We start from the raw sequence: 27,254 nt of genomic DNA, 5'->3' as shown, positions 1-27,254 counted from the left end.
CTATCTGCTATAATGATCTGCGGTTCCATATGTTAGAAGTAGAGCTGATTAAAAACTGCCAATTTTTGTGTGTGGGAAATTTTGAAAAAAATATCCCCAGAATTTACTACATTTTTGGGGTTTCCAAAAAACACCACCACTTTTTTGGGTGGGGTGTATAAAGAGCCTTTATAGTTCATTTCTTCTTCTTGTCTGACAAAACCTAACATATTTATATAAAAAAAATTAACCAAAAACTGAAAATGTCTACCAAAGGAATTCAGTTTTCAACTTCTGTTCTTTTCTTGTTGGGAATTTTTTTTTTTTTGGCGTAGGTCAAAAAAGCTATTTTTTGTTAAATAAATGGAAATTGATCAGCTGTAGTGAAAAAGCCGAAGTGGAGTAAGGACAATTCATCCAACCAAACAAGTGAAATTTGTTAAATGAGTTAATCATTTTAATGGTCAAATTAAACAAGCCAGTTAAAGATCAGACTAACACAACTGTGTATTTGAGGCAATCATTTCAAGGCTCTACCCTACAACAGGATCTGTATGAATGGACTCCGGGACCACGTCAGAGCCCCATCTCCATCAACAAGACTCTGCATGGGTGCAAGGGGTTCACTCATGAAGATTAGGCTGCAGGATTTAGGTCTAGCATATGATTTACCCTTTACTAATATGGCACTTTTTATAAAAATCCACATTTGTTAATAGATGAACTGTTCTTTTTCTAATTTAGCTTTCTTTCTTTTTTTAATCTGAAGTGTGTTGTATCAGAGGGATAATATTGTTTATTTTGTAGTGTAATCTTCTTTCTGATAGAGAAATAATGCAAAATATCATAGCATTCTATTAGCAACCGGTACACATTTTGGCCCTGATTCAGCAAACACTAAAGCACACGTTTATGTTCATTCCAATTCAGCAAAGCACTTAAGCACTGGCTTTAAATTAAGCATGTGCATGAATCTCACATTCATCAATGGGATTTAAGCTCACACTTGTCTAGCTTCAACTTCTAGCCATTGAATTGCGTTAGACCTTTCTCTGCTAAACTCAAGAGACCATTATCAAATATTTGTTCCCTATCTAGATAATAATAGACTCTAATCAAGTCACCCCTTAACCTTCCCTTTGTTAAACTAAATAGATTAAGCTCCTGGAATCTACCATTACAAGGCAGGTTTTCTAATCCTTTAATCATTCTCGTGGCTCTTCTCTGTACCCTCTCCAATTTATCAACATCCTTCTTGAACTATGAACACCAAAACTGGACGCAGTGTTCCAGCATCAGTCACACCAGTGTCAAATATAAAGGCAAGAAAACCTCTCTAACTCCTGCACAAGATTCTCCTGTTGCACAGGGAGATAATGTTCAGCTGATTATTCTCCACCCCCCCTCAAATCTTTTTCAGTCACTGCTTCCCAGGGTATAGTCCTCCATTGCCTAATAAGTATTGCCTAGTATTTATTTGTTCCTAGATGTATACATTTACACTTACCTATGTTAGAGTGCAAACTGTTTGTTTGTGCCTAGCTTACCAAGCGATCCAGATCGCTCTCAGTCAGTGACCTGTCGTCTTCGTTATTTGCCATTCCCCCAATTTTTGTGTGATTTGCAAACTTTCAGTGATGATTTTATGCTTTCTTCCAAGTCACTGATAAAAATATTAACTAGTGTAGGCCAAGAACTGATCCCTGCTGGACGCCACTAGAAACACTCCCACTCGATGAAATTCCCTGTGCATGGTTACATTTTGAGACCTGTCACTTACCCAGCTTTTAATCCATTTAATATGTGCCATGCTAATTTTATATAGTTCTACTTTTTTAATCAAAATGTTGTGAGGTACCAAATCAAAAACCTTACAGATGGCTAAGTATATTACATCAACACCATTATCTTTATCAACCAAACTTGTAATATGTAACACATTTGTTTGACAGGATCTATTTTCCATGAACCCATGTCAAGACAAACCGAAAAATAATACTGTACCTGAATATTATGAGTGATAATATCGTACTTTGTAGAAATCAGTATAGTCTGAAAGAGGTAGGTGGAGTACAAGATTGAACAGTAGACTGTGAGACCATTACTGTCAGCTAGATGACTATCATATTTAGATTCTGCCATTATTGACTAAAATCTATATTAGCCCTTTGATTAAAACTCCTGTCTCTACATAAATGTCTCATAGATGTCAGCAGGAAGTCCGCATATAGAACAAGAGTAAAATATGCCCCCAAGTTGTTTTAACTGAGATTTTCCTTCACTTCTGCTGAAACGAATGAAGAAAATGTAACGGAAGAGGATGCTGACAACTTAGGAGATAGTGATGGGGAGCTAGAACCATAACTTCAACTTTATGATTATAAGAAGTAAGCAGTCATATTTTTTTTTACATTGGCAGAATAAGAGGCTGTTAGTAACTTGCTAAAGGTGAGGAATAGTAAATCATGACTGGGCAAATATCTATTTGATAGTGCATTTGGTTGGTAATATATTATGTATCGTAAAAGTACACTTGTCTTTGTTGTGAACCTTTGCTACCTTCTGACAATTTTGCAGGAAACACATACTGATTTCAGTTCATCAACAGTACTAATATGAATGAGGCTTCCACTCATTATGATGACTTTTTTTTTCTTTTTTTTTTTTTTAAACAGCATGTATTACTGAGTTGTTTCTCATGGAACCTGGAGAATATTTCCAGATATTTTTGAATCTTCTCACTGCCTTACTCATATATACTTGCAATGCAGATTTTTTTGGTTGAAAACTATCCAAATTAGAATTTACTAGGATGATTAAGAGTTGTTAAGAAATCAATATTGCATGTTGTGAAAACAGAACGGGGCTAAGGTGCTTGACTAGCACAAGCACTGTTTTGGCATTAGGGCTGAGTATCTGTTGGTATTAGCAAAGAAATCTGATTCAGTTTGATTGAGTACTTGCATTGCCATTTGCACATGGACCATTAGTTCTACATCTGGAGATAAAGTCACAAATTTACCAATCTTCTGCACCTGTACTTACACTGGTGCTAAGTGTGTTTACAATGCCACCAAATCAGAATGGTAAAACTTAAACATTTTTGCATTGTCGCAAGGTTCCATTTGGACCTCAATATACCCTGTGTGAAAGGAAGGTAGCCGGCCCTGCATTTCAATTAAATGCAACTATACACAATGGTTGCCACTGTGCTAAGTGTGCTTTTGGAATTCCCAGTGTAAGAGTCTAATCTTAGCACAAATCTTAGCACAATTTCCTACAGTAGCATTATATACATAAATGCAAAATAAAATAACGGTGTATGAGGAGCTACAACTGAAGTCAATTGGAGCTACACAAATGCATACACTGAATTTATTCTTGTTTAGGCTGCTGTCATTTATGTCACTCTAAGAAAACCCTATTTGTTTACTTACCCACTTCTACAACTTCACATTGTTTGCATAATAAATATAAGATATCAGTGAATGCAAAATTCCCTTTGATGGTCCAACAAAACTGGATATTGCTGAAGGATACTCATTCCGGAATCAATTGTGTGTTTGAGATGGGTATGGTGATCCTTGTTCCAAAGAGGGCTGTCACCAGGAGTTCTTAGTGTTCCAACTGCTACACACCTCGAGGAAGCAGAAATGTCTACTCCAAAAGTTGAAAGATCTTGAGTCAGACCCCCAAAATTATGAGATGTTTGGTTTTTTTTAAAAAATAATGTTATGTTTCTGATCTGTCTTCTGATTTCCGAACTCCCATTGCTCATCCCCAGCATGTGTGGGGTATCATAGAATCATAGAATATCAGGGTTGGAAGGGACCTCCGGAGGTCATCTAGTCCAACCCCCTGCTCAAAGCAGAACCAATCCCCAACTAAATCATCCCAGCCAGGGTAGTTACAGTGTTGCCAACTCTCCAGAATAAGGTGATTTTGGCCCTTGCTCAGGAGTTCCTACTAGAAGACCTGAGGGAGATCAAATTACAAAAATCTGTATGAAGTGCTGCCTAATGGTGTGGGGCTTACAGCTTCCCCAAAGTCCCAAAATGCCAACTAATTAATTCATAGACTAAGATCAGAAGGGACCATTATGATCGTCTAGTCTGACCTCCTGCACAACACAGGCCATGGAATCTCACCCACCAACTCCCGTAAAAAACCCCTAACTTATGTCTGAGCTATTGAAGTCCTCAAATCGTGGTTTAAATACTTCAAGGTGCAGAGAATCCTCCAGCAAGTGACCCGTGCCCCACGCTGCAGAGGAAGGAAAAAACCCCAGGGCTTCTGCCAATCTGCCCTGGGGGAAAATTCCTTCCTGACCCCAAATATGGCCATCAGCTAAACCCTGAGCATGTGGGCAAGTTTCACCAGTCAGACACCCAGGAAAGAATTCTCTGTAGTAACTCAGATCCCACCCCATCTAACATCGCATCACAGGCCATTGGGCCTATTTACCATGAATAGTTAAAGATCAATTAATTGCCAAAATTAGGCTATCCCATCATATCATCTCCTCCATAAACTTATCAAGCTTTGTCTTGAAGCCCGATATGTCTTTTGCCCCCACTGCTTCCCTTGGAAGGCTGTTCCAGAACTTCACTCCTCTGATGGTTAGAAACCTTTGTCTAATTTCAAGTCTAAACTTCCTGATGGCCAGTTTATATCCATTTGTTCTTGTGTTCACACTGGTACTGAGTTTAAATAATTCTTCTCCCTCCATGGTATTTATCCCTCTGATGTATTTATAGAGAGCAGTCATATCTCCTCTCAGCCTTCTTTTGGTTAGGCTAAACAAGCCAAGCTCTTTAAGTCTCCTTTCATAAGACAGGTTTTCCATTCCTCGGATCATCCAATGACACTCCACCAGGCTTACATCTGCCCATCCCCCAACCCCATATCAATTAATGATAACTCCCCGCCCATATCGATACTGTACCCCTTCGGAGCTCCATCAATTAATTTGTGTGTCCCCAGCCCCACATCAACTTTGCCCATCCATCCTCACATCAATTCTGCACCCCCTGCCAACCCCCCACCATCTGTTCCTTGCTGCCTCCACATACCTTCGCTCCTCTACAGCTCCAGGAGCTCTTTAGGCCAAGTCTATACTATATACTTACATCAGGATAACTATGTCACTTGTGAAAAATCCACACCCCTGAGCGACGCAGTTAAACCAACACAACCCTTGGTGTAGACAGCGTATGTCAACAGGAGAGCCCCCCTGCCCTGCCCCGGTCAACATAGCTACCGCCTCTCGTGGAGGTGGATTAACTATGCCAACAGAAGAAGCTCTCCCATCGCCATAGCAGTGTCTTCACTATCCCCAGCCCCAGCCCTGGAGGAGACCATTTCCAGGAGCTCTTTAACTCCCAGCCCCAAACCTGGGGCAGAGAAACTCCAGAAGTGGCTCCTTCTACTCCTTCCCAGGCCTGATGTTGAAGGATTAAAGGAGGAGAGAGGAGGAGCTGACCCACTTTCCACAAGAGGGAAGAGGGGAGAAGGGTGCAGAGCCACCCTGAGCTGCTGGGATCTTTTCTGCTGTCTCCTGTGAAAATGGTATGCATTCAGTGTTCAGGCTTGAAAAGAGAAAAAGCCAAGACAGTGCAGCATTCAGACTTGTTTCCTTCCTCCACATGTGCTATTCTCTCTCATCAAGCATTTCCTGAAAGTAGAGTTCTAAGTTCCTATACATAATCACACTATATCACCCTTAATTGGGAAGCTGTTTATCTTAATATCCCTTTTGTCACATTTATATGAGGTAGCAAAATTAAACATGAATAGCATAACCTGCTTACATACTTAACATTCTCTTCTGTCCCTATGATGGGGTGGATAAACACCGCACCAGGGTGGAAGGGGTTAAGGAGCTGATTTGGGCTGGAGCAGCACTTCTCCTCAGTAGTGGGGAGCCCTAGGAAGGGAGCCAGCTGTTGAGCTTCTGAGTCCCAGGAAGAGGCCTGGTAGCTAGCAGAGTCTCTGCCCTCACAGAAACAGAACACAGATCCCCTGTGCTAAAAAGGGGAGACCCAGAAAATTTGAGAGCAGATTGTGGACCATCCAGGGCTCCTCTGAAGAAAGAAAGGCCAAATATCCTGGGTCACTTATCAGGGAAGCTGTTGCATTATCCAAATAATGGATAACTTTGCCACCTGGACTGACATTCGTTTAAAACACTGTGAAGATGTGGGAAAAGTCAGACTTAGCAGTGCCTGTACTAAGAATGAACCTTTCAGAACAACGCATACCACCTACTGGTGATCCAATAAACCTAGGGACCAAATCCTACTTTCAATAAAGCCTATGGCAATCTCTCTCCCCCACCCCACCCCCCAGCTTTGACTCCCATGGAGCAGAAACAGGCCACAATGTGGAAGAAATGAAGAGTTGTGCAAAGTACTTTCCAGAATGGAAGATTCTGTGAATTCGCATGTATGGGATTGAACCAAAAAGATTCTCTTTATTTGAGAACTACACTGATGATCTGATAGCAGAGTAAAGGAGAGGGAAGGGGAAGAAGCAGCATACTTAAAGAAGTACTAATGAACCCCTCCCCCCCACTGTTCTTCAGTATGATTTTGAATGTGTGAATATTAACAGACAAGGTGACTAAGAGGGGTTAATAATGCTTAGTCTTCTTTTATATTTTATGGGGTCTTTATAGTGACACTCCTAATTTAGAACTGCAGCTGCTCATCACACCATTAAGAACAACATGACTTTCTCCTCTATACATAGGTGGGTGGAAGATTCTGAAAAATAATTCTAGTTTGAATGTGAAAGTAAATTTATGCAAATCGTCGTCAGTCACCTATGTATTCATTTTACTAGCAAAATGACATCATAAATGATCTCTAGCCAGTCATTCTTCACTCTGAGACATGCATGCATACATTTATTCAGAACAGAAAAAAATATCACTGAAGGCTAAGCATGACTTTCTTACCACGCCAATAGAAAAGTAATTATTGATGATGTTGTAAGGCACTGGATCGCCTTTCTCATCTTTATCATTGGGTATGACTTCAAATTTCCATCTGTCCAGCAAGATCTCTGTGCTGTTCTCAATGTCTTTCAAGATCTTCATCAGATTCTCACCTTCATATCCTAGCAAAGGGTGAACATGATGATTTTTAATAAATGTGACAAACTCTGCTGATATTACCCCCATTCCTAGTTAGGAAAATTTTATCTGCACATATAAAACCTGAAGCACAGAATTATATTTTTCTCCATTACCAATCTTCCAGTAACTATAATTAAGGGAAATGTAAATACAATGCTAACTTCTGCACTCAGCCATATCAATATAAACTTAAAATGACTTCACTGATTTCAATAGACTTTGGATTTACACTCAGTGTAACTGTGAGCAGATTTGATCTACTAACTGGAATTTTCCAGCAGTTACCTGATTGTATTCAGACGCCACCAAGCTAAACTTTGTAGCTGTTTATGCTATACAGTGAATGTTAACATGTAAAATACTTTCATTTCAAAATATACGTACAGAGGTTAAAAGAGCAGAGGCAGTGCCCTAAGAAAGTATGACAGTATGCTGAGGAGTTAAAACTTCTGTTCATGTGTCTATCGCTTTTGTCAAAGTTTCCAAAGAGATTTGTGGTAACACAACCAAATGCCTGGAAACCATTCCGAACTGAGAAGGATAGTGATCAGCAGATTAACTGGTTTTCCATATTTTGATTACAGTCTGGAAAGTTCATCCAGACGTTGAGTCACTTCGCTGTTGGTGTGCTCAGCTTTTGACAGCAGCAATACAAGTCCCTGTGTGCTTTCTAAATAGAAATCTGTGTTTTCTAAATAGAAATTATAGCAGTGATTTTTCACGAACATAGGGTTACTTAGCATAACCCTAATAAAGTGTGGTGTTAGTATAATAAATGAAGTATGGTGCATCCACTTCTATTCTATGCATCCTCCCTTCCTCTTCCCAATGGGCACATACCTTAGGCCTGATCCTGTGGATATAGAAGACTACTCCTATGAGTAGACCACTTGCCTGGCACTTCTGGTAACTAAATAGGCCCTCCACTAGAATACTGACTGCACCATACATTGTATTGGGTAGAAATGGACTTAATTACCATCTGCAGAGGCCCAAGAAGCTACACCCTGCACAACAGGGAAAAGGGGACTTCATTGACCAACTTCATATGTTGTTCAGACAAAATGGCTGTGCAGCAGCAACCCTAGATCCATAGATTTACTCCTTCTCCAAAGCAAGATTAAGTGCACGTAGACAAGAGTATGTCCATGCTGGGTCACCACCAGTTTCAGCAGTAAAAATGTATGTCCAAACCAAGCAATGGGTCTACTTGCTGTTAAAGGTATGGTAGAGGGTGACGAGTACCAACAGTTATTTTTATCTCTGCAAATACATCAGATCTGAGACCCCCATTAGTTTTAAAACCAAGTAGGTGTGAATGTTTTGAACCAATCTGCAGATAGTAGTTGCCATGAACACAGGCAACCACATCCGTTGATTGGTGCAAAGTCCAACAGTTGCAATGACTGTGTCCAAAGCCATTCAAACCCCTCCTAGACTATTTCATTTGTGATCTACATTGGTATGTAGTGGCATAGCTATATATTGCCACCCTCCACATACAGCAGCAGTGCATCTGATTCTCTGAGTACCACAGTTACTTGTTTCACTATTTATACTCCATGCCAAGAGTCTGTATCTTTGAGAAGGGAAAATCACTCACCGGAAATTCAGTTTGCAGAGGTCTCATCTTTTCTCCCATCCTCTGGATGGTTCAGAAAATCAGTGTTATGGTGCTGTTTACCAGGAAGCTAGGAGGCAAAGAATAGTGAAAGACCGAGAATAAAGAGCACTGACTCTTCCCACCATCTGATCAGTAAATTTCAAACTGATATCTCTCAGTCCAGATGGGATAACTCAGAACAAGGGAAAAGAGAGAAGGTTGCCGGATGGGAGAAGAGGAGGGAACTTGACAAATTTAATCACAAGTGAGTAATTTTCCATTGTTATTTGTCCCCATCTTCTTCCATCTTGCAGGAGATTCCAGATAATCATCAGACATAGCACACAGATGCGTCAGAGGGGGTTGGTTTGGGGAGCCTTACAAGCTAAGTTTGCCTCTGCTGTTAATGTTCTCCTAGTAGAAGGCACTCACACTCTGGTGATGGGTATCTAAGATAGACAGTATATGATTAAAGTGGAAAGCAAGAACCATGTAATGGCCTTGCACATTTCCACTGAAATTATGTTGGCCTTTTCAGCACAGGAGGAAGAAATATACCCAGAGTACAGTGGGCTTTCACTGGCAGAGGTGGAGTCTTCCCCATTTACAAATCAGATTAATAATTGACTTTAGTCAACAACTGACAGCTGCATGGAATCCAGAGACCTATGCCTTGGTTCATGGGAATGGACAGACTCTTCACCCTTCTCATGGGCTGTATATGGTGCAGGTAAAATCTAGGGACTCTTTTTACATCCAGAAAAAGTTTCTTCTCAAAGGAATTGGAGGGATTCAAACAGAGGGTTGGCAAGACCACATACTCATTCATGTGGAATTCCAAAATCGATCTAGAGCTAGTGACAACTGGACAGTGATAATTAGGAAGTATAATAATTATCCAATATGCTGAACAGGGGTATAACAATTAATAGAGCCACTTTCACAGTCAACAAATGCAAGAAAACTTTTCATGCATATCCCAATTCTGGACCACAGTTGGCAAGTCTCATTGAGCGCTAACATTTCTGAAAACTAGTTCCCATAAGAAGAGGGCATTTTTAAAAATGGAGGCATCAATATGGCATGAAAAATCCCATTTAACTCTGGCCAAGATAGCTGAAACCTGAATATAGAGAGGGGAATTTCAGGCACTGATGACCTCAGATAAAAGAAACTGTGAGACTTTTTGAACAAAAAGCTTGAAGGTGTGGTATGCCTGCATTCACAGCAACTAAAAAAGGCCATCAAGACCCATGATTAATGTTCTTGATCAATGGCTTGCAGGTATTAAAGTCAATATACTTCCTTTCTCTATGAACTTGTTTCATTCATCCTCAAGGCCATAAAGTAGAGGAAGATAGAGTTGAGGTAGGGGACTAGGCCCTGGAAGAGGAAATCAGGGCAGATTGAAAGGGTCCACATGTGCACCATCACTAGATCCAGGGACTTGGAGGGCAGAATCTACAAGGCCAGGTGGGAAAAACCTGAATAGCGACTGCCTTGTCCACTCTAAACTCTGATCTTGCATAACTTCCAGGGAATTAAAGGGAGTTTAGGAAAGGGATAAACTCTTTTTACCTGTCCCACAGAAGGGATCCCAGTAAGAGGGTGTAAGGCCTAAGACCAGAATACTTGTCATGGGATCTGGAGACAGATCAAAACACTGAAAAAGATCCTTACAGATGGCATAAAAAGAAAGGATGCCTCTTAATTTAACTTCCTTTCCCCAAGGATAAGGGAACAGAAGTCTAAACTGGATCCCCTTTCATTCCCTCTCACACTGGAGAAAAAAAATAGATTTGAGAACTGAGGCATGGGGCTGCACTCAATGCTTTTGAGGAAAAGAGTGTCTGGAGCTCGTAAAGTGAAGCCAACGTCTGATTCTCCATACAGACAAAGTCATGAGCCATATAAGGCTCTGTCGCAAGCAGCACTGCAACATACCTCCCATGAGACAATGGGCAAGTTACCCCACACATCCATGCCTCATGCTCACCATTGACAAAACAGGGACACAATAATCTACCTCTGGGTGATGTGTGAGAACTGACTCATTAATATTTGAAAAAAGTTCTCTAAGATGCAAAGAGAGAAGGTGCTATACAATGCAAAATATTATAGAACAAGACATTGACCTACTAAGACCTTTGCCATAGCTCTCACTGCATCACAGATAAAAGCAGTTCTCGCTCTCTCCCACTCCCCCACCTCCCCCAGTATACTCAATGCTGATCTGGAAAAAATGATGGTTAGGTCTGAGGTCTACAAGTAAAGAATCTAAGAGGAGAGGTAAGTCCAACCTCTGTAGAAAATCAACAAGAGCAGCAAATCTAAGGGACAATACAGAGACCTCAAAAAATCTATAGAGGAAGTTTTGGCTATCAGTAAGAATGGTCATAGAAGCTGAGAGAAACACTGTATTAGACATCTCCAACTCCAACACATTAACTTTAAAGATAGAAAATACAGGACATCAACAGGGATGCTTTAAGAACAAAATGTCTGAAATGTGGTATTCCATTCCTCAGACACAGCAGCATGAGATATGCATACTGTCTCTAAGTTTGTAGCAAAATGTTTGGCTGAAGGGGGCTGGGTAAGGTTTTTGAGAAGTCTAATAAAACTCTTTTTATTTAAAATTGCACCTTCTAGACAATTTCTCTGGTATTCTTCCCTACTGATACCTTAATGATGTTCTGCTTACTTATATAGGACCATTTATCAAGGCTTCCATTCCTTCTCCAGACCTTTGCACACTTGATAAAAACATGCTGATTCATGCATCAAATCCTTTTTGGGGATGAAATGTTCATCAATATTTTTAAACAATGTCATAGTTATTTTTACCTCTTTCCATTAGCAAAGGCAAATGATTTAAAAATATCTTCCATCAAGAGGGACTGTCTAAGCAGGAATTAGGGAGAAGGTAAGCCTGACCTACCAGGTTGTTCTGTCTAAGGCTTGGGAAGTGGACAGTTATCATGCACTAAAAAGGCACCAGAGAGGAAGCTAAAAAGTCCCTGAAATGTCTGGATATTCAACAGACATTGTAACTCAAAAGGGAGCATTGTAGCATGCAAGCTATTGAGATTTCTCCAGAGAGCCTTCTGATGGGGAGAGATACCACAGCAAAGAAACACACACACACACAGTTGAAGGGCAACCTGTCACCATGGAGTAGAAGAACTAAAATGAACTTCACCCAGTGACTGACAAGAGAACAGCAGTTCCAAATGAACCAACAGACAATACAATCTGCCTGAGCTAGAACAGAAAAAACGGAGGGAAAACAGCCTCTAAGGAGAGAAGGATTAGGAAGATGAGCCTCCTCCCCCTCCCCCCCCCAGTATCAGAGACCAACAGAAATTCCTATTAAACAAAGGAAAAGAGGATGGAGAAACCTAGATCCAGGACTTAGGCATTGCGATGTTCAGTGTCTGGAGCATCACAGGAAGAACACTGTCATCCACAAAGACTGAGTCAGGCTTGTAAGCTCCATATAGAGTGAATGAGGAGAGAAGGGCACCTTTGAACTGCCAGCACGCTAGGCGGGGAGCTGCCCAAGCTAGCCAATTTGAGATGCTGATGAGAGGAGTGTGTCCTAAGCCCCGCCTCCCTCTCTCAGAGATAGGCACCTATCTCCTGGGTGCAGGAAGGTGCCTATCTCTGCTAGCGATCCACAAACTACAGGAAGATAAGTGTTCCTCTGTCTAACTTGCATGCAGGGCCTGACCTGGTATGCATGCTCAGAGGACACCTAACTCCACATAAAACAGGTGAGAGAAGAAAGGGAAGGGAGGAGGATCTCCTTTATAACCTTTAGTCTGTGGTTAGATTGGGATTGGGAGACCCCAGTTTATGTCCCCCCTTTCCCTAATACGAAGGGATTTGAACAGGGATCTCCCACCTCTTAGGTAAATGCTCTGACCAGTAGGCTATAGGGTCAATCTCACTCTCTCTCTGGCCCAATTAATATTTAATTGTTCAATTATTTAATTAAAATGGAACAATGTCAATGGGAGAGATTGAAGGGGACCCACATCAGAATGTCCTATAGCCCTGTGCTTCAGGAACTCACCTGAGAAGTGTGAGACCCATGTTTAAATCCCTTCTCTTCATCAGGCAGAGGAAGGACTGGGGGTCTCCTACATGCTAGGTGAAGTTCCCTAACCACTGGGCTAAAGATTATTAGGGAAGTCCCCGCCCAGCTATGTTTTGTGGAATTAGGTGGCCTCTACGTAAGCATGCATACTGTATCAGGCGCTGCATGCAAGTTAGGCAGAGGAGCACCTGTCTTTCCTTGGTTTGTGGATCACTCTGGGAATTAGGCAGGAGACAGGCATCCAGACTCCTAGAATGAGGCAGCAGTGTGCATGCCTAGAGGCAGGAACATAGGCGCCAGGGAACTTTTACTGCAAAAACGTAGGCGTTGAGTGAGTTTAGGCACCTACACAGTTAGGTGGCAGCCAAGCAGGAGTTTTGTGGATGTCAGTTGTGCCTAAAAAACGGGCTTAGGCATCTACCTCTTAGGTTTAGGTGCCTAACTCCTCTGTGGATCTGGAACCTAGAGTTCTAGATTCCTGCTCTCACTGGTCAGAGGGCAAGAATGTAGAGACTTGAGTCTGTGGACCCAGCACTTGCAATTAGTAAGATGGAAGGGAAAGTGAATCTGAGCTGCAGCCCCTGTGGAGATGGAGGCAGCTAACCTTGTGAAACCTAAACTATCTTGCTCTGTAAGACAAAGCTGAGCTGCATCAGGCCCACTGGAAGCTGCAGGAACTCAGCACATCTGAAAATCAAGATACTCATTTATTGCCTACTCTTTTAGAAAACAGAAATAGGATCCCAAAGAAAGACCAGACGTGGGAGCTGTGCTCACAGCGCCCAATATATAAAGGAATGCAGGCAGGAGCTAGCAATGTGCATGCTGTGCTGAAGGGGTGCCTGCTAAGGAGAGCTATTTTTGACAGCAAATTGACAGATGAAGTCTAGGTTTAGGGGTCATGAGATCTGAGGGAGTCATTGTCCCACAACTCACTGCCTACTTACATACCTGTTAGAGGGCACGAATGATAAGCTTGCCTTGGATTTCATAAGTAGGGGTCCTGTTTCCTGCTCCTGTGGAGGAGGCCATGGTTCTCTGAGGTTTCCATAAGTGGAAAATATTGGGGTGGGGGTCATGCACACCCAGTAATGAGGAGGAAAACCCAAACAGAAATCAAGATAGCCTTCCGCCTATGACCAATTTTGCAGAAGTGAGAAAGACAGCTGCAGGAGGCAAAGAGTGCCTAGAAGCACTCTCCACAGAGCAGGAATAAAAGCCACTGCATTGCAGAAGAGTTTGCCAACACTCGAGTGGGGTTACAAAGATCTGCACCCAGGAACCAATGAAGGATAGAGAAGAGGGGGAAGATAAAATAATCCCTGTAAATTACTTATATTTTAAGCATGAGAAGTGAGGGAAACAGAAGGAAAGAGCAGCAGAAGCTGAAAGAGCACCAGAAACAGGGCAGCATTCAGACTGAAATGACTGAGGGAGAGTTGAAATGGAATCAGCATTGGATCCCAAACTAAATCCACTGGACACCAGCAGGTTGAGATCAAATCCATGGGTCTAGAGGGAATAAGAAATTTGAGCTAGAGCTGTTAGTCCCCTGCTGAGAGAAAGCTTGCACAGCTGGATCCCATGAAGGGGTCTCTCCAACATTCTTTCTGATGTTGTGAGCCTATGCAGCTGGGATACAGCCACCAGACAGGTGCTTAGTCTTGGCTGAGTCCTTCCTATTCTTAAAAAGAAAAGGAGGACTTGTGGCACCTTAGAGACTAACAAATTTATTTGAGCATAAGCTTTCGTGAGCTACAGCTCACTGCATCGGATTTTCCGCTGAATGCATCCGATGAAGTGAGCTGTAGCTCACGAAAGCTTATGCTCAAATAAATTTGTTAGTCTCTAAGGTGCCACAAGTACTCCTTTTCTTTTCTTTTTGTGAATACAGACTAACACGGCTGCTACTCTGAAACCTTCCTATTCTTGTCCCTTGTCTTCAGGTTGTGCTTGCTCTTCTCTTTTCATCCTCCCATGGATGGAAAGCAGTTATTAAAAGAGCTGAAAGGAAGGTTTCATGCTTCCAGGAAAAGATTTACATATCCTCTTGCTTTCACTATTCTTTGCCTCCTTGCTTTCTGGTAGATGGCACCAACATGCTGATTGTCTTGAATCTTCACCGGGATGAGAGAAGAGGCAATGAACAACAAAGAATAGTCATATCAAAGCTAATAGTTTAGTGTGGCCTGACACTTGCATTTTTCTTTAATGTTTCTGAAAATATTGAAAACAATAAACTATTAGCCATTTGAAGTAAACCCTCTCCCTACATTTAAGCTTACTCTTTTACCAGGTACTCATCATGTGAATAAATGCAATAAAGGTGATACAAAGCCAGGCTACTTTAAACCTTCATGATCATATTGTACTCTCCTTCAGTCTATAGAGCTTTGATTGACAGAAATGGGAGTTACAAGCAAAGTAATAGAATATGGACCTTACTATCCATAAGGAATTTTGATGTGCCATTTAGAGACCAAAATCTAGTTTTACTCCATATTTACACTCACAATTCATTCCAAGAGGCAAAAGAAATAAAATTGGCGATGGGTCTTCACACATCATAAGAGAGAAATCAATGTTGCAAGTAGATTTTGTCAGTAAACTTCTGTTTCTTTTTTAACTACATAATGCAATATATTTTAACTCATGTTTACCTCCTCCCCATCTCAGACATCTTGCTAAATCATTGCCAGTCCCAAGAGGCAAAATAGCAACTGGAGGATGTTTAAGCAAATTTGCCTTCTCTGTGAATAAAGAAAAAAAATACACAATCAAAGGGATAAAAAACTGATAAGCCAAAATTAAGTTGTACATGTAGTACTTAAAATTATGGATAAGCTAACCAGGTTAGATTTTGATTTAACAGTTCAGTGAAACATGCTTTGCAAAGGAAACTCTACCCTCCACAGACAAGCATTTTATTGGCTGCAGTGCAGCCCCTCCACAACTACTACTATTCCAATCTATAATTACATTATTATTATTATTACAGGCATTTTTGGCACCCATGAATGTGGTATCTGTCTTAAACAGAGATACTGAAGATCTCATTAAGACTGAACACCATGCTCCCTGTTGCTTTCAGCTTTACCGCTCAGCTAGAAAAGCAGAATTTAATCAGCTGAGAATGTGCAAAGAATTGAGCCTTGTAGATTTTTCTTACAGTGGCCAAGTTTATGTTTAATTGTATTTCCACATGGAGCGAATTCCACGAGGCTCCACCACCCTAAGTGCCCTGGAACCAGCACCCGGAAGCTTGGGAAATCAAGTTCCAATATTCAGGATAAGCACTGATTATGTGTTCAGTCAGAGATCGGTGATCAGGCCTCTAAGTTAGTTTGGGACTAAAATGTTGAGGGCTTTATGTATGAAAACCAGTACTTTGAAAGTTTACAGGCTGGAACACAAGTAGTTTTTGACTCCACACATACCCCTTTCATTGCATCCATAAGATATAAGCATAGATCCAGCAGTCCCACCCCAAACAAAGTTCCATGCTCCACTCACACCCACACCCCAACAAAGGGTTATCACAGAGTGGACAGGCTTTTGTGGCCCTTTGAAATGGAGTAAATTTCACTCAGAAAGAATATTTAAGAGATACACATATTTCAAATACACAACTACAGCAACACAAAACAACAAATAATTTCAAATGACAGTGCACAAAACACATTTAGTAGTAATGAACAGCATTATTACTAGCATTACGCCTAGTCCTAAACTGATATTTGCATGAACAAGGTAAAGGCAACAAAAATAACGTAAAGGCAACAAAAGCAGAGGGCAACAAAAATGATTAGGGGACTGGAACACATGACTTATGAGGAGAGGCTGAGGGAACTGGGATTATTTAGTCTGCAGAAGAGAAGAATGAGGGGGGATTTGATAGCTGCTTTCAACTACCTGAAAGGGGGTTCCAAAGGGGATGGATCTCGACTGTTCTCAATGGTAGCACATGACAGAACAAGGAGTAATGGTCTCAAATTGCAGTGGGGGAGGTTTAGGTTGGATATTAGGAAAAACTTTTTCACTAGGAGGGTGGTGAAGCACTGGAATGCGTTACCTAGGGAGGTGGTGGAATCTCCTTCTTTTGAGGTTTTTAAGGTCAGGCTTGACAAAGCCCTGGCTGGGATGATTTAGTTGGGGATTGGTCCTGCCTTGAGAGAGGGTTGGACTAGATGGACCTCCTGAGGTCCCTTCCAACCCTGATATTCTATTATTCTAATCAGCTATTTGATTACACAGGTTGAAGTGCACACTAACCGTAATTTTCACCAGTTCACACATCCAGTAGATCTGAGGGGAACACGGTGTTATTTTATCAATTTATCTGTCATCTTTGCAGAAAGCTTGTGGAGGATTTGGTATTTACAAGTGGATTTTAAAACCCTAAGCTTTTTAGAAAAAAATAAAAGTTCAGTTTAAAAGGCTCAAACTGCTTAGATAAAGATTTGGGATTTTCTCTTGCTTTGATCCAAACTATGACTCCTTTTTATGTTGGGGGCAGTGGAGATGGGGGGGGGGGGACATGAGAGGGAGAAAGAATTTCCAAATGAAGAGCATATTTATTTCTCAGAGCAGATAGTTTCCTAAACTTTACGTACATAGCTTGTGGCTATCATAATCTCTTCCTGGCATCAGTGAGCTTGATTGAACCAAAACCTGCTTACTAAGACTGCACTACTCAAAGCTGTGGAAGCCAATATTTAGCCAAAATACAATATTTTGTTGAGATAATTCCACTATAATAGAAGGGAAACTGCATGGAAATCTGAGGCATTCCCCGTGACTACCTAATGACAGGAGAAGAGTTTAGAAACTTTACACTTTCAGCAATATGTTTATCATTGCGGTACAATGATTTATGGCTATTAGGCAATTTTGTTTTTACAAAACCTTTTTATCTCGTTTAGAAAGGTGTCTTCTCTACTTTGCCCTTAACTTCAAAAGGTTCTGTGGTCCATTTGCCTTACCTCACACCTCCCAACAGCACACACTAGCCAGCACTCCTAATCAAAACTCCAACTTGACTCCCTTACTGCCTTCCCCCATCAACACGCACTCTCTTTTCATGACCTCCAATACCACATACCTCCAACTCTTTTCTCTGGAGCCTTCCTAGGGTTGAATAATCAATCACTAGGTGCCAATAGTCTCAATTTTCTCCCATAAGCCTTGAGTGGTTCACAAAGTTCAAATTTCATGACCTCAGGGGCTCCTTCATTCGATCATTCCAAAATGTACAATATCTGACTGATTATAGGAATCTAAACTTTTAAATAAAGCATTGCCAGTGAGGCATTACACAGAGACTGGAGACCTACTCTACCATGAAACAGACCCTGTCAAAGGTATTTGGGAGGTCACAGAGAGAAAGCAAGAATATGGTAATAGAAAGGAGGGGATGACCAAAGGGAACTTGCAGGAACTGCCCTAAACTTTGAAAATGGCTCCCGTTCGATTCAGGCTGAAGAAAGGAGACAGAAGCAAAAATTAAACAAATTCTACCATCCCTAATCTGTAGATACCCAAGTAATACCAGATGGGAATTAGTGACCCAGGTATTCTAGATGTTAATTATTTTCAATTACAATAATTTTTAAAAGCTAATGCATTTCATACTTCAAAGAGTCTGACCATCAGCATTTAAAGTGACTGAAATGTTGTTTTAAAATTGTTGGCTCCACAAGCTGATAAAAAAAGATATATAGCCTTATAAAGGGATTTCCAAAACATAACAGCTCAAGAGCAAGTATAAATAAACCTCCTCATTACCTATGCAATCCAAAATCCAACCCACTGTTCCATCTCCACCACATGCCAGTACCTGGAAGTCAGGAACATCTCGGAAAAAATTTAACCTGCAAAATAATAAGTAAATGTACTTGTTTAATTTAAATATAAGCAGTTATACATTGTGAGTCTTTCAGTTTTATGATGCCTAATCTTTGTGATTTGTCATATAAAAGAAATACATGCTTCGTATAATAAAAACTGGGAAGTTTAACAGTTCCCAGTAAAAATCACCTGTATCCATAACACTGATTTTTTTCTTTTGAGGCAGAAAACAAATACGATCCAACAAAAAGTTATCCAATAAATCTAATTAGATTATTAGAACACATTAATTCTTGAGTTTAGAACACTGTAGTATTTTACAAATCGAAGAAGTCTGAATATGAAACATTTGAATCAGTCTGTCTGTGGAAAGAATGGGGAATCCATGGGTCTAAAATTCTGCATTTGTCCTATTTAAAAAGTGATTTTTATCTGAGGCACGTGGTTAAAAAATGCCTTTTCTATATCTACTTTGAGACACCTAGGCAATAGCTATGTGCACCCCCAGACCACTGCAAAATAAACCAAAACAAAACTTTAAAATAGCTGTAGCTTAACGATCGAAGAACGTCCACGTTCAATGATTCATACTTGTAGCAGCTTTTTGTTCATCACATCATTTTTGCTGGTGGTATAGCTTATTCTTTTCCAAAGTACGAAACACAAACAATGTTTTGTTCACTCATCAAAAAATATCCTGCACATATTCAGGTTTCAGAGTAGCAGCCACGTTGCTTCCGATGAAGTGAGCTGTAGCTCACGAAAGCTCATGCTCAAATAAATTGGTTAGTCTCTAAGGTGCCACTAGTACTCCTTTTCTTTTTGCACATACTCAATAAGTCATCAAATACATAATTTAGAACGATTACACATGAAAACAGGCAGGAAGACTCAAATATCCTAGATTTGTTTGTTTTTAAGGGCCCAATCCTGTAACCTTCACTTAGTCCTCCAAATAAATCATGGCAGGACAAATGTTAAGAAGCTACAGTGCTAAAGTGATTGTGCACATGTCGCAAACGTTAATGCACAGGTTTAATTTTCAGTTTTGCTTGTAACCTCCCCCAAAACACACAAATATAAATAAATATAATTGGAACATATAAATACAGAAGTATTTTAAACCAGTCATATTCTGAATGAATGTTCAGGTCTACTCTGAAGTATCTTATATCGATACACAGAACTTCTCCAAACGGTGAACCTTTACAGTTATACCCAGGAACTTCCCATAATGTTTCTTCTGGCTTTGGATAAATGAAGCATACATACAGCCCATTAACTACAAATACAATTTTCAATCCTGCATTAATGGTTAATAATAGTTCCCATATGGTTCCCATATGGTTTCACTCAAACACAGTAACAGTCGTCATTGTAAATAAAGAATTGGATGGATTTGCTAACATAGCTTGAAGGAAGGTATAAATATGGTCTATCAAGATTTCTCTAGTCAACTGGCATATTACTTGCACCTATAGCCTCCAATCCACAAAACAGATTTTTTAAACAGTTTGACGGAAATGTTGGGCCTGATTCTCATTTATACAAAGGCCCCTTTACACCACTGTAGCAGTATAAAGGGGCCTTAAAGTGGAAGTAAATTTACACTTAATTTAAGTGTACTGTGCACTGTCAGAACAATAAAACAAGCCTTACTGTACATGAGAATCACATCTATTATCCTTAATTTGCTCAGAAAATTGTCCAGTTATCATTGCTTTACCTATAATAGCCACAATTATATAAAAATATAAAATACTTAATTTATAATGCATCTATGTTTTCCAACAAAATTGCATATGTATGTATTGTTTCAGCCATTTCAATTCTCTATGTTCAGACTTACACAACCATTGTATTGAGCACTGGTGGGCAAACTACAGCCCGGGGGCCACACCTGGTCCTCCAGACATTTTAATCCGACCCTCAAGCTCCTGCCAGGAAGCAGGGTCCGGGGCTTGCCCTGCTCTGGTGCTCCAGCCGGGGAGCGGGAGCAGGGTCTTGCCCCACTCCACATGGCTCCTGGAAGCAGCGGCATGTCCCCACTCCGGCTCTGATCCATAGGGGCAGCCAGAGGGCTCCACATGCTGCCCCTGCCCCAAGCACTGCCCCACAGCTCCCATTGGCTGGGAACTGCAAACAATGGGAGCTGCAGGGGCAGCGCCTATGGACAGGGCAATGCGCAGAGCTGCCTGGCTGCACCTCCACATAGGAGCTGGAGCGGGAACATGCCGCTGTTTCTGGGAGCTGCTTGAGGAAGTGGCTCATTATATAATGAACATTTCAGATATAATGGCCTTTAAATACCTATGACACAGTTCCTGCTCAGCTCCTGGAAGTAACGTTTTCTGCATGGAAACTTCACAAGATCAGCACTGCAGTATGGGATAATAGCTGAGGACTACCACCAGTCTGCAACCATAATGGCAGAGAAGTTGCTGAGATTGGAATGATGTAAGATCAGATAGTACTGACCCTGATAACACACAGTCTACTTGGCCTGGTACTTTAGCATGGGTGGTACTGAAGAGTTGTGTGTATGAATGCAAGGTGTGTCACAATCAACTGATAAAGTAAAATGTTAATTAGCATGCTATATCTCTCTAGTGCAGAAAAGGTCAAAGAGCCAAAAAGAGAATGAAATACAAGGGCCTAGTCTACAAAATTCCAACCAATTTAAAAACTGGTTCAGCTCTTGTGGCTCAAACCATGGTGTTCCGAACAGGTTTTAAAAATAGTTTTTCCCAGGGCAGATGTATGGAAAAGGAAAGCAATATTAAATACTCATTGCAGTTGAGTTGTTTTCTAATCACATTTTTTGCTTTGTATTATTATTATTGTCATCACTTTATCCGTTTTGTGTATGTACTGTCAGCTACAGCATTAATTTCTAATTCCAGATAATTTCAAAAATCTGATCGATAGAAAAACTGTTTTTAACATTATTAAAACTAAATTACTACTATTACTTTCACTCGGAAACCTGTACAAGCAAGGTACTCTAAGATCTGTACATTCATGGTAACTAAACAGGCTGGCTTTACAGGTGGAGGGCTAATAAAATAGTACTGAACCAACAAATGTTTGAAAACTCTAATATATTCTCTAAAACAACTTGTCTCTAAAGTCTAGCATAAGCCACATACAGGAGAACCTCAGAGTTACAAATATCTCAGGAATGGAGGTTGTTCGTAACTCTGAACAAAATGTTATGATTGTTCTTTCAAAGTTTACCACTGAACATTGACTTAATACAGCTTTGAAACTTTGCTATACAGAAGAAAAATGCTGCCTTTGCCATTTTAATTTAAATGAAACCAGCATAAAAACAGTTTACTTACCATGTCAAATCTTTTTTTAAAACTTTCCCTTTAATTTTTTAGTAGTTTACATTTAACACAATACTGTACTGTATTTGCTTTTTTCTTTTCTTTCTTTTTTGGTCTCTGCTGCTGCCTGATCGTGCATTTCCGGTTCCAAATGAGGTGTGTGGTTGACTGGTCAGTTCATATCTCTGATGTTCGTAACTATGAGGTTCTACTGTACTCAGATTTTACCTGCACATATCTCAGATGACCTGTATAGCTCTTTCATGTCTTTGCTACTTGTAAGTAATGTAACCTAATATCTCAGTCACATACAGAAATACAGTTGGCGTTTTTACCTTGATACAGTATATGGATGGGGGAGGGTGGAGAGGGGAAGAAGAGGAAAGCTCACCCTTGGTACTACTTCTTCAGAGTAAATTGGAGATAGATTTTAGTAGGTTTCCATTGAAGCAAGAGTATGACCCCATCGGTTTCTCCCCTTTCCAGGTGATCTCAGCCACTTACTTGCTTCTCCTTCTCTATACACAGAATCCTGGGATTAATTGACTAACCCAACTGATGTATTTTTTCTATCTATCTAATTAATCATTAAACCCCCTTAAACCAAGCACCCATAGAGCAGAACAGAGACCATAGACATAGCAATTAGGTTGTGGAAATATTTACTTCTTAATTATATTTATCATCCCATACAAAAATTGGATGCTAACATGAATACCAATGCCTGAAATTGCTTATTTTCTGGACTCTGTTCTATGAATGGAAAACTAAACACAGCTTTTCTCTCCGTCCAGACTGCCAAAGCTGGCTCGAGTTGGCCGTGTAACTGGACAGCACACACTCCATCCTCATTATAACACTCAGTTACAATGTTGTCTACACTGAAAAGACACTATTCATGAGATGATAATTACAGTAAATCACTCTAATAAAATCACTTTAATTAAACATGCAGTTTATTACAGTGAGGGGCAAAATATTTCTCTCCTGAGGACTATATTTTAATGTGAGAAGATTAACTGGTATGTGGGTGCCAAGCAGCTGAATAGTTGAAAAATACTGATTTTCAGACAGCACTGTCTGCAACCTAAGGGTGCAACAGTTTTCAGCACAACAGATTAGAGAACTAATTGAATAATGTATTTGTAAATATACAACCCCAATCCTTCAGTGCATTGTGTACAGGGAGATCTTTGTACTTGTGTGGAGCCCCACTTAATTCACAGGATTCCATACAGATGAAGGCTTCTGATCATGCAAAATGCATTTTAAGGTCAGGACCTAAATTCGTATTTTGGTGGCCAACAGAAGGCATCCAAGTTGAAAATGTTGGCCACTGATGGGGATACTATACCAGTCCATGAATATACTCTGCGTTTTCCTTAAATCAGATTTATAGATTTATTTAGGAATCTATCACACAAAACAAAACAAAAACAGTACAGACCAGTATATGATAATTAGTGATATACCACCAGTCAAACATGGACATGAAAGGATAACTGATGTAGAATCAATGACCTCCATTTGAGTGAAATTCATTTAACCTGATTAATGCCTGAGTCCAAACACACAGCAAAGAGGCACTGTACAAATATGTAGTAAAAAGACACCACATATTATAATTAGCCTACAATCTAAGTTAATGACAAGACACAAGAGGTGGATGAAACAAACGAGTATGAGTGGAGAGAGGGAAACTGAGATAACGTTGGTATGAACATGTTACATATAGATTAGGTGTGTAAACAATGTAGCTCACCACCTGCCTTGCCATTAACAGACCGTGTTCTGAACACATCACAGCATATATCAGTCTTAAGGAAGGATTTATTAAAAGGAAAATATCACTTTACAAATTTTGGAGAGAAGTTTATAACACATGGAAGAAAGTACGGAGTTGCTTGTGGGAGGAGATTAATGTACTGCAGGCTGGAAAAATAAGTTGCTGGAGTGAAGATGGTGATTGATGATATGTGAAGGTAATGGGTCTGCTTGGCAGAGCGCAGCTCAGTTGTGAAATGCCTTAAAGGTGGAGATATTCAGTTTCTATTTATATTTGATATGATGGTGAAAAGGAACTAGTCGAGGGTCTCAAAGAGCAGGGTGGCAGAATCGAAGCAATGAGTCAAATGATTTTGGCAGTAACGTTTTTAATGGACTTGTGACTAACAAGGTTACAGTAGTGCAGCCAGAAAGGAGATTACAGTAATTTTGATGTTAGTTAAAAAAAGCCTGAATGGGAGCTTTGGCACTCTGGACAGACAAGAAAGGGTGGCTCATGATTCTGTTAAAAATACTTTAAAATAAACAATTCAGTTGTCAGGTAACACAGGGTATCCATTGCATATTTGTGCATTTAATACTTTATTGAACAACAGGGTAAACACGTTGTTGAAAATATACACGTATGGACAAGATTTAAGTTACACCTGTTACCATTTATTCTGAGTCTTTATCCACTTGTATTATATTCTTAGGGTTTTAATTATGACAGCAGCAGGGGGCCATGGAAGGCTACAGATTTTCTTTGGGTAAAACATAACTCTTTTTAAGGGAGGAGTCCTTCAGAAAAATCATGGACTCACGATTTTGTTTTGAAGGCTGTGTACCACCACCTTTACTGGCAACTTTTGCCTTCTAAGAAACAGTTCTAGAGTGTATATCTACTTCTCTGAAAGGCTTCACAGAACCCTGGATTTGTAACAGCAAAATGAGCATGAACAGACTGTGATAATGGACTTCAATAATCAAGGAAAAACTGTAATTCTCAAAATAGCTCTGTCATTTGTGAAGTCACAAAGGTCAAGTTGCTATAGATTTCCCACTGCACTACAGAGAAAGTTGTGAGGATTCATGCTGCAGACTTATGATGTTTTTTAAGTGGATGGAAGGGAAAGTTTTTGTGGTACAAACTTCTGTATGAATTCCTAAAAATGAGATTTTACCAAATTAAGTACTTAAGGCAGTTAACACAAGTACAGTTTTTGTGGACATAATTCCCATGATCAGATATAAAATAATATAAATTAGACATTTCAAATAAAGCACTTAATGTAATGTGAAGTCTTTTCAGATGGCCAAAGCCTTTGAGAAATGGTGACCTCTCCACAGTGTCAGTGGGTCTACAGTTCAACTCCTATTCATCCAGCTAGTATTTACCTCTCTGTAAGGTGAATGATGACTGAATTTCAGATTCTTCAAGATCATTAAATCCACAATAACAGTTATTGACAGAAGTAGAAGACTCCTATAGAGATATAACAACCAAACACGGAAACTCTTTTCAAGGCTAAAAACACAGGTGCTCGTCACAAATTGCACAAAGTATCAGCCTGGCAATTTTCATGTCAATTTGTTAACTGTGGCAGTCTATAACTGTGCAGTACCTTTTATACTTGTGTTTATACTTCAGCTGCTGCATTTGCAGGGTTTTTCTAGTGCACCCGTATCTTTCTGCTCCCAAATAAAGAATTTCTAAACCATTAATTAAGGTGCCAGTGCTTAGAGCAGCAGTTGATTTTGGGACGCTGCAGCTGGTCTTTGGTGAGAAACTAATGTCCCTGACTCAGATGTGGCAAGATTTGTTTATTGACATCATGTACATGTTTTTATCTACACTATGTACATGAGTGCTCTCAATTTTAAACTGAGATAGACCCAACCACACGCAGCTCTGAAAACCATAGCTTAGCCAGTCTGAGAAGCCACCAGGATGTAGTCTGGGACGCAGGCAGTTAGATCTAGTAGTCAGAGCAGTGGTGATCATTCCTAGTGCTCAGATCAGTGATGGTCAGAAGCCAGGAACCAGATGTCAGAGATGGAGACAGAGTCAAGACAAGGGTCAGAGACAGAGTCAATAGTCAGGGATTGGGGCACAGAAGCAGGGATCTGAAACAAGCCTGGAGGGCAGGAACCAGGAACAGGACAGGAAGGCAGGAATCAGGAACAAGGCAGGGCTCAAGAGTCAGGCAAGAAGGCATCATTCAATGTAGCAGCCATCCAGAGATTTGCCTACTTGCTAAGACAACTTCCTGCGCCTCTTTCTGACTTAAATAGTGAATCTGAGCCAACTGAAGAGGCAGTAAATCTCCTCCAATGGGGAGCTTGGTGGATGGTGCCTATGGTGAGCTATGGTCCACTAGCCCACACTCTCTACTGGTACAAGCAAGTGGCCGAGTGGTGGCTGAAGACTGCTTGGGGACCTGTGTTTGAGACCCCTGATCACTTACACAGGAGCATCTGCCTTTGTCCCAGTCCCTCCAGATCTCCATCCATTCTCGGAAGTGCTATAGAATATCTCCCTCCGAGATGACCTGACCATTTCCCAGTCAGGATGCAGACAGCAGCAGCAGATTCAACACATTGACCTCTACCAACCTGTTACTGTTCAGCAGATTTATCATCATATGCACACTAACTGTCGTTCTAAAAGGTACAATCTCCTTCTGAAATGCTTTGTTGAATAGGAGAGAATTAGTGGGGAAAGTTGAATCCACTGTTTCCAGAATTTATTTAAACTCTTCAAAAAAATGACAGATGTGATTCCATTAATGGGCCAACCTTGCCCCTGTCTCCATCTGGGCTGAGGCTCAATTGGTACTGCAGCAGCCTATTTCTGTGGATGGGCCCTCTGTGGCAATATGCACGGGAAAAGGCTCTGGGCATTCCATCATAGAGGTGAGGCTGAGGGACCCAGCCAGTGGGTTCTAATTGCTTCCACGGAGTGCTACAGCTTCAGACCCGTTCTGCAACCTGGGGTTTTCCTGCTCTCCTGGTTCCCCTGCATATTTGTTCAGTGCTCTTAACAGCACAAAGATCCCCAGCGAAAATAAACTGAAAACTTTCAATTAATATTAACTGAACAGAAAACAACTAAAGTGCACAGTAATAATATAAACAATATGTAAGTCCAATAAACATATCTGAAGTGAAATTAAATGCTCAATAAAATAGTCTCAAGAGAGAAAATTTAAATGGATTATGGTGATCATGAATAATGTGAATAAATAATTTAAAAATAAATATTTATGTTGCATTTATATAGCCCTTTTCGATTTAGTAATAGTGGTGGGAAGTGCATACTTCTTGATTATTTCTCGTTGTGGTATTCAACTCCCCTCCATATTTCCCTTTACTTGAAATGCAATATGTGGTGAAATTTAATAAATGTAAAGGTTTGACTGACAATCTAAAATAACTGGCTTGTGTTTGATAAAACGCCTATGTGAAGACAAACAAAAAATGGGTAAA

At 40.4% G+C, this 27,254-nt stretch overlaps 1 protein-coding gene across 3 annotated transcripts in view; it reads right to left on the bottom strand.

The window, feature by feature from the left end:
- Nucleotides 1-27,254, bottom strand: part of DGKB (diacylglycerol kinase beta) — a 500,939-nt gene that overhangs the window by 240,761 nt on the left and 232,924 nt on the right. For all 3 annotated transcript variants that reach the window (XM_043541125.1, XM_037890594.2, XM_043541126.1), the window contains 3 exons: nucleotides 18,607-18,692; nucleotides 15,483-15,572; nucleotides 6,938-7,098 (listed from right to left, as the gene is read on the bottom strand). In XM_043541125.1, the coding sequence (XP_043397060.1) occupies nucleotides 6,938-7,098; nucleotides 15,483-15,572; nucleotides 18,607-18,692 (337 nt within the window). The remainder of the gene's footprint in view (nucleotides 1-6,937; nucleotides 7,099-15,482; nucleotides 15,573-18,606; nucleotides 18,693-27,254) is intronic.

Source organism: Chelonia mydas, chromosome 2 (genome assembly GCF_015237465.2).
Source record: "Chelonia mydas isolate rCheMyd1 chromosome 2, rCheMyd1.pri.v2, whole genome shotgun sequence".
Classification (NCBI taxonomy): Eukaryota; Metazoa; Chordata; order Testudines; family Cheloniidae; genus Chelonia; species Chelonia mydas.
This window is presented reverse-complemented; position numbering and strand designations above follow the sequence as displayed.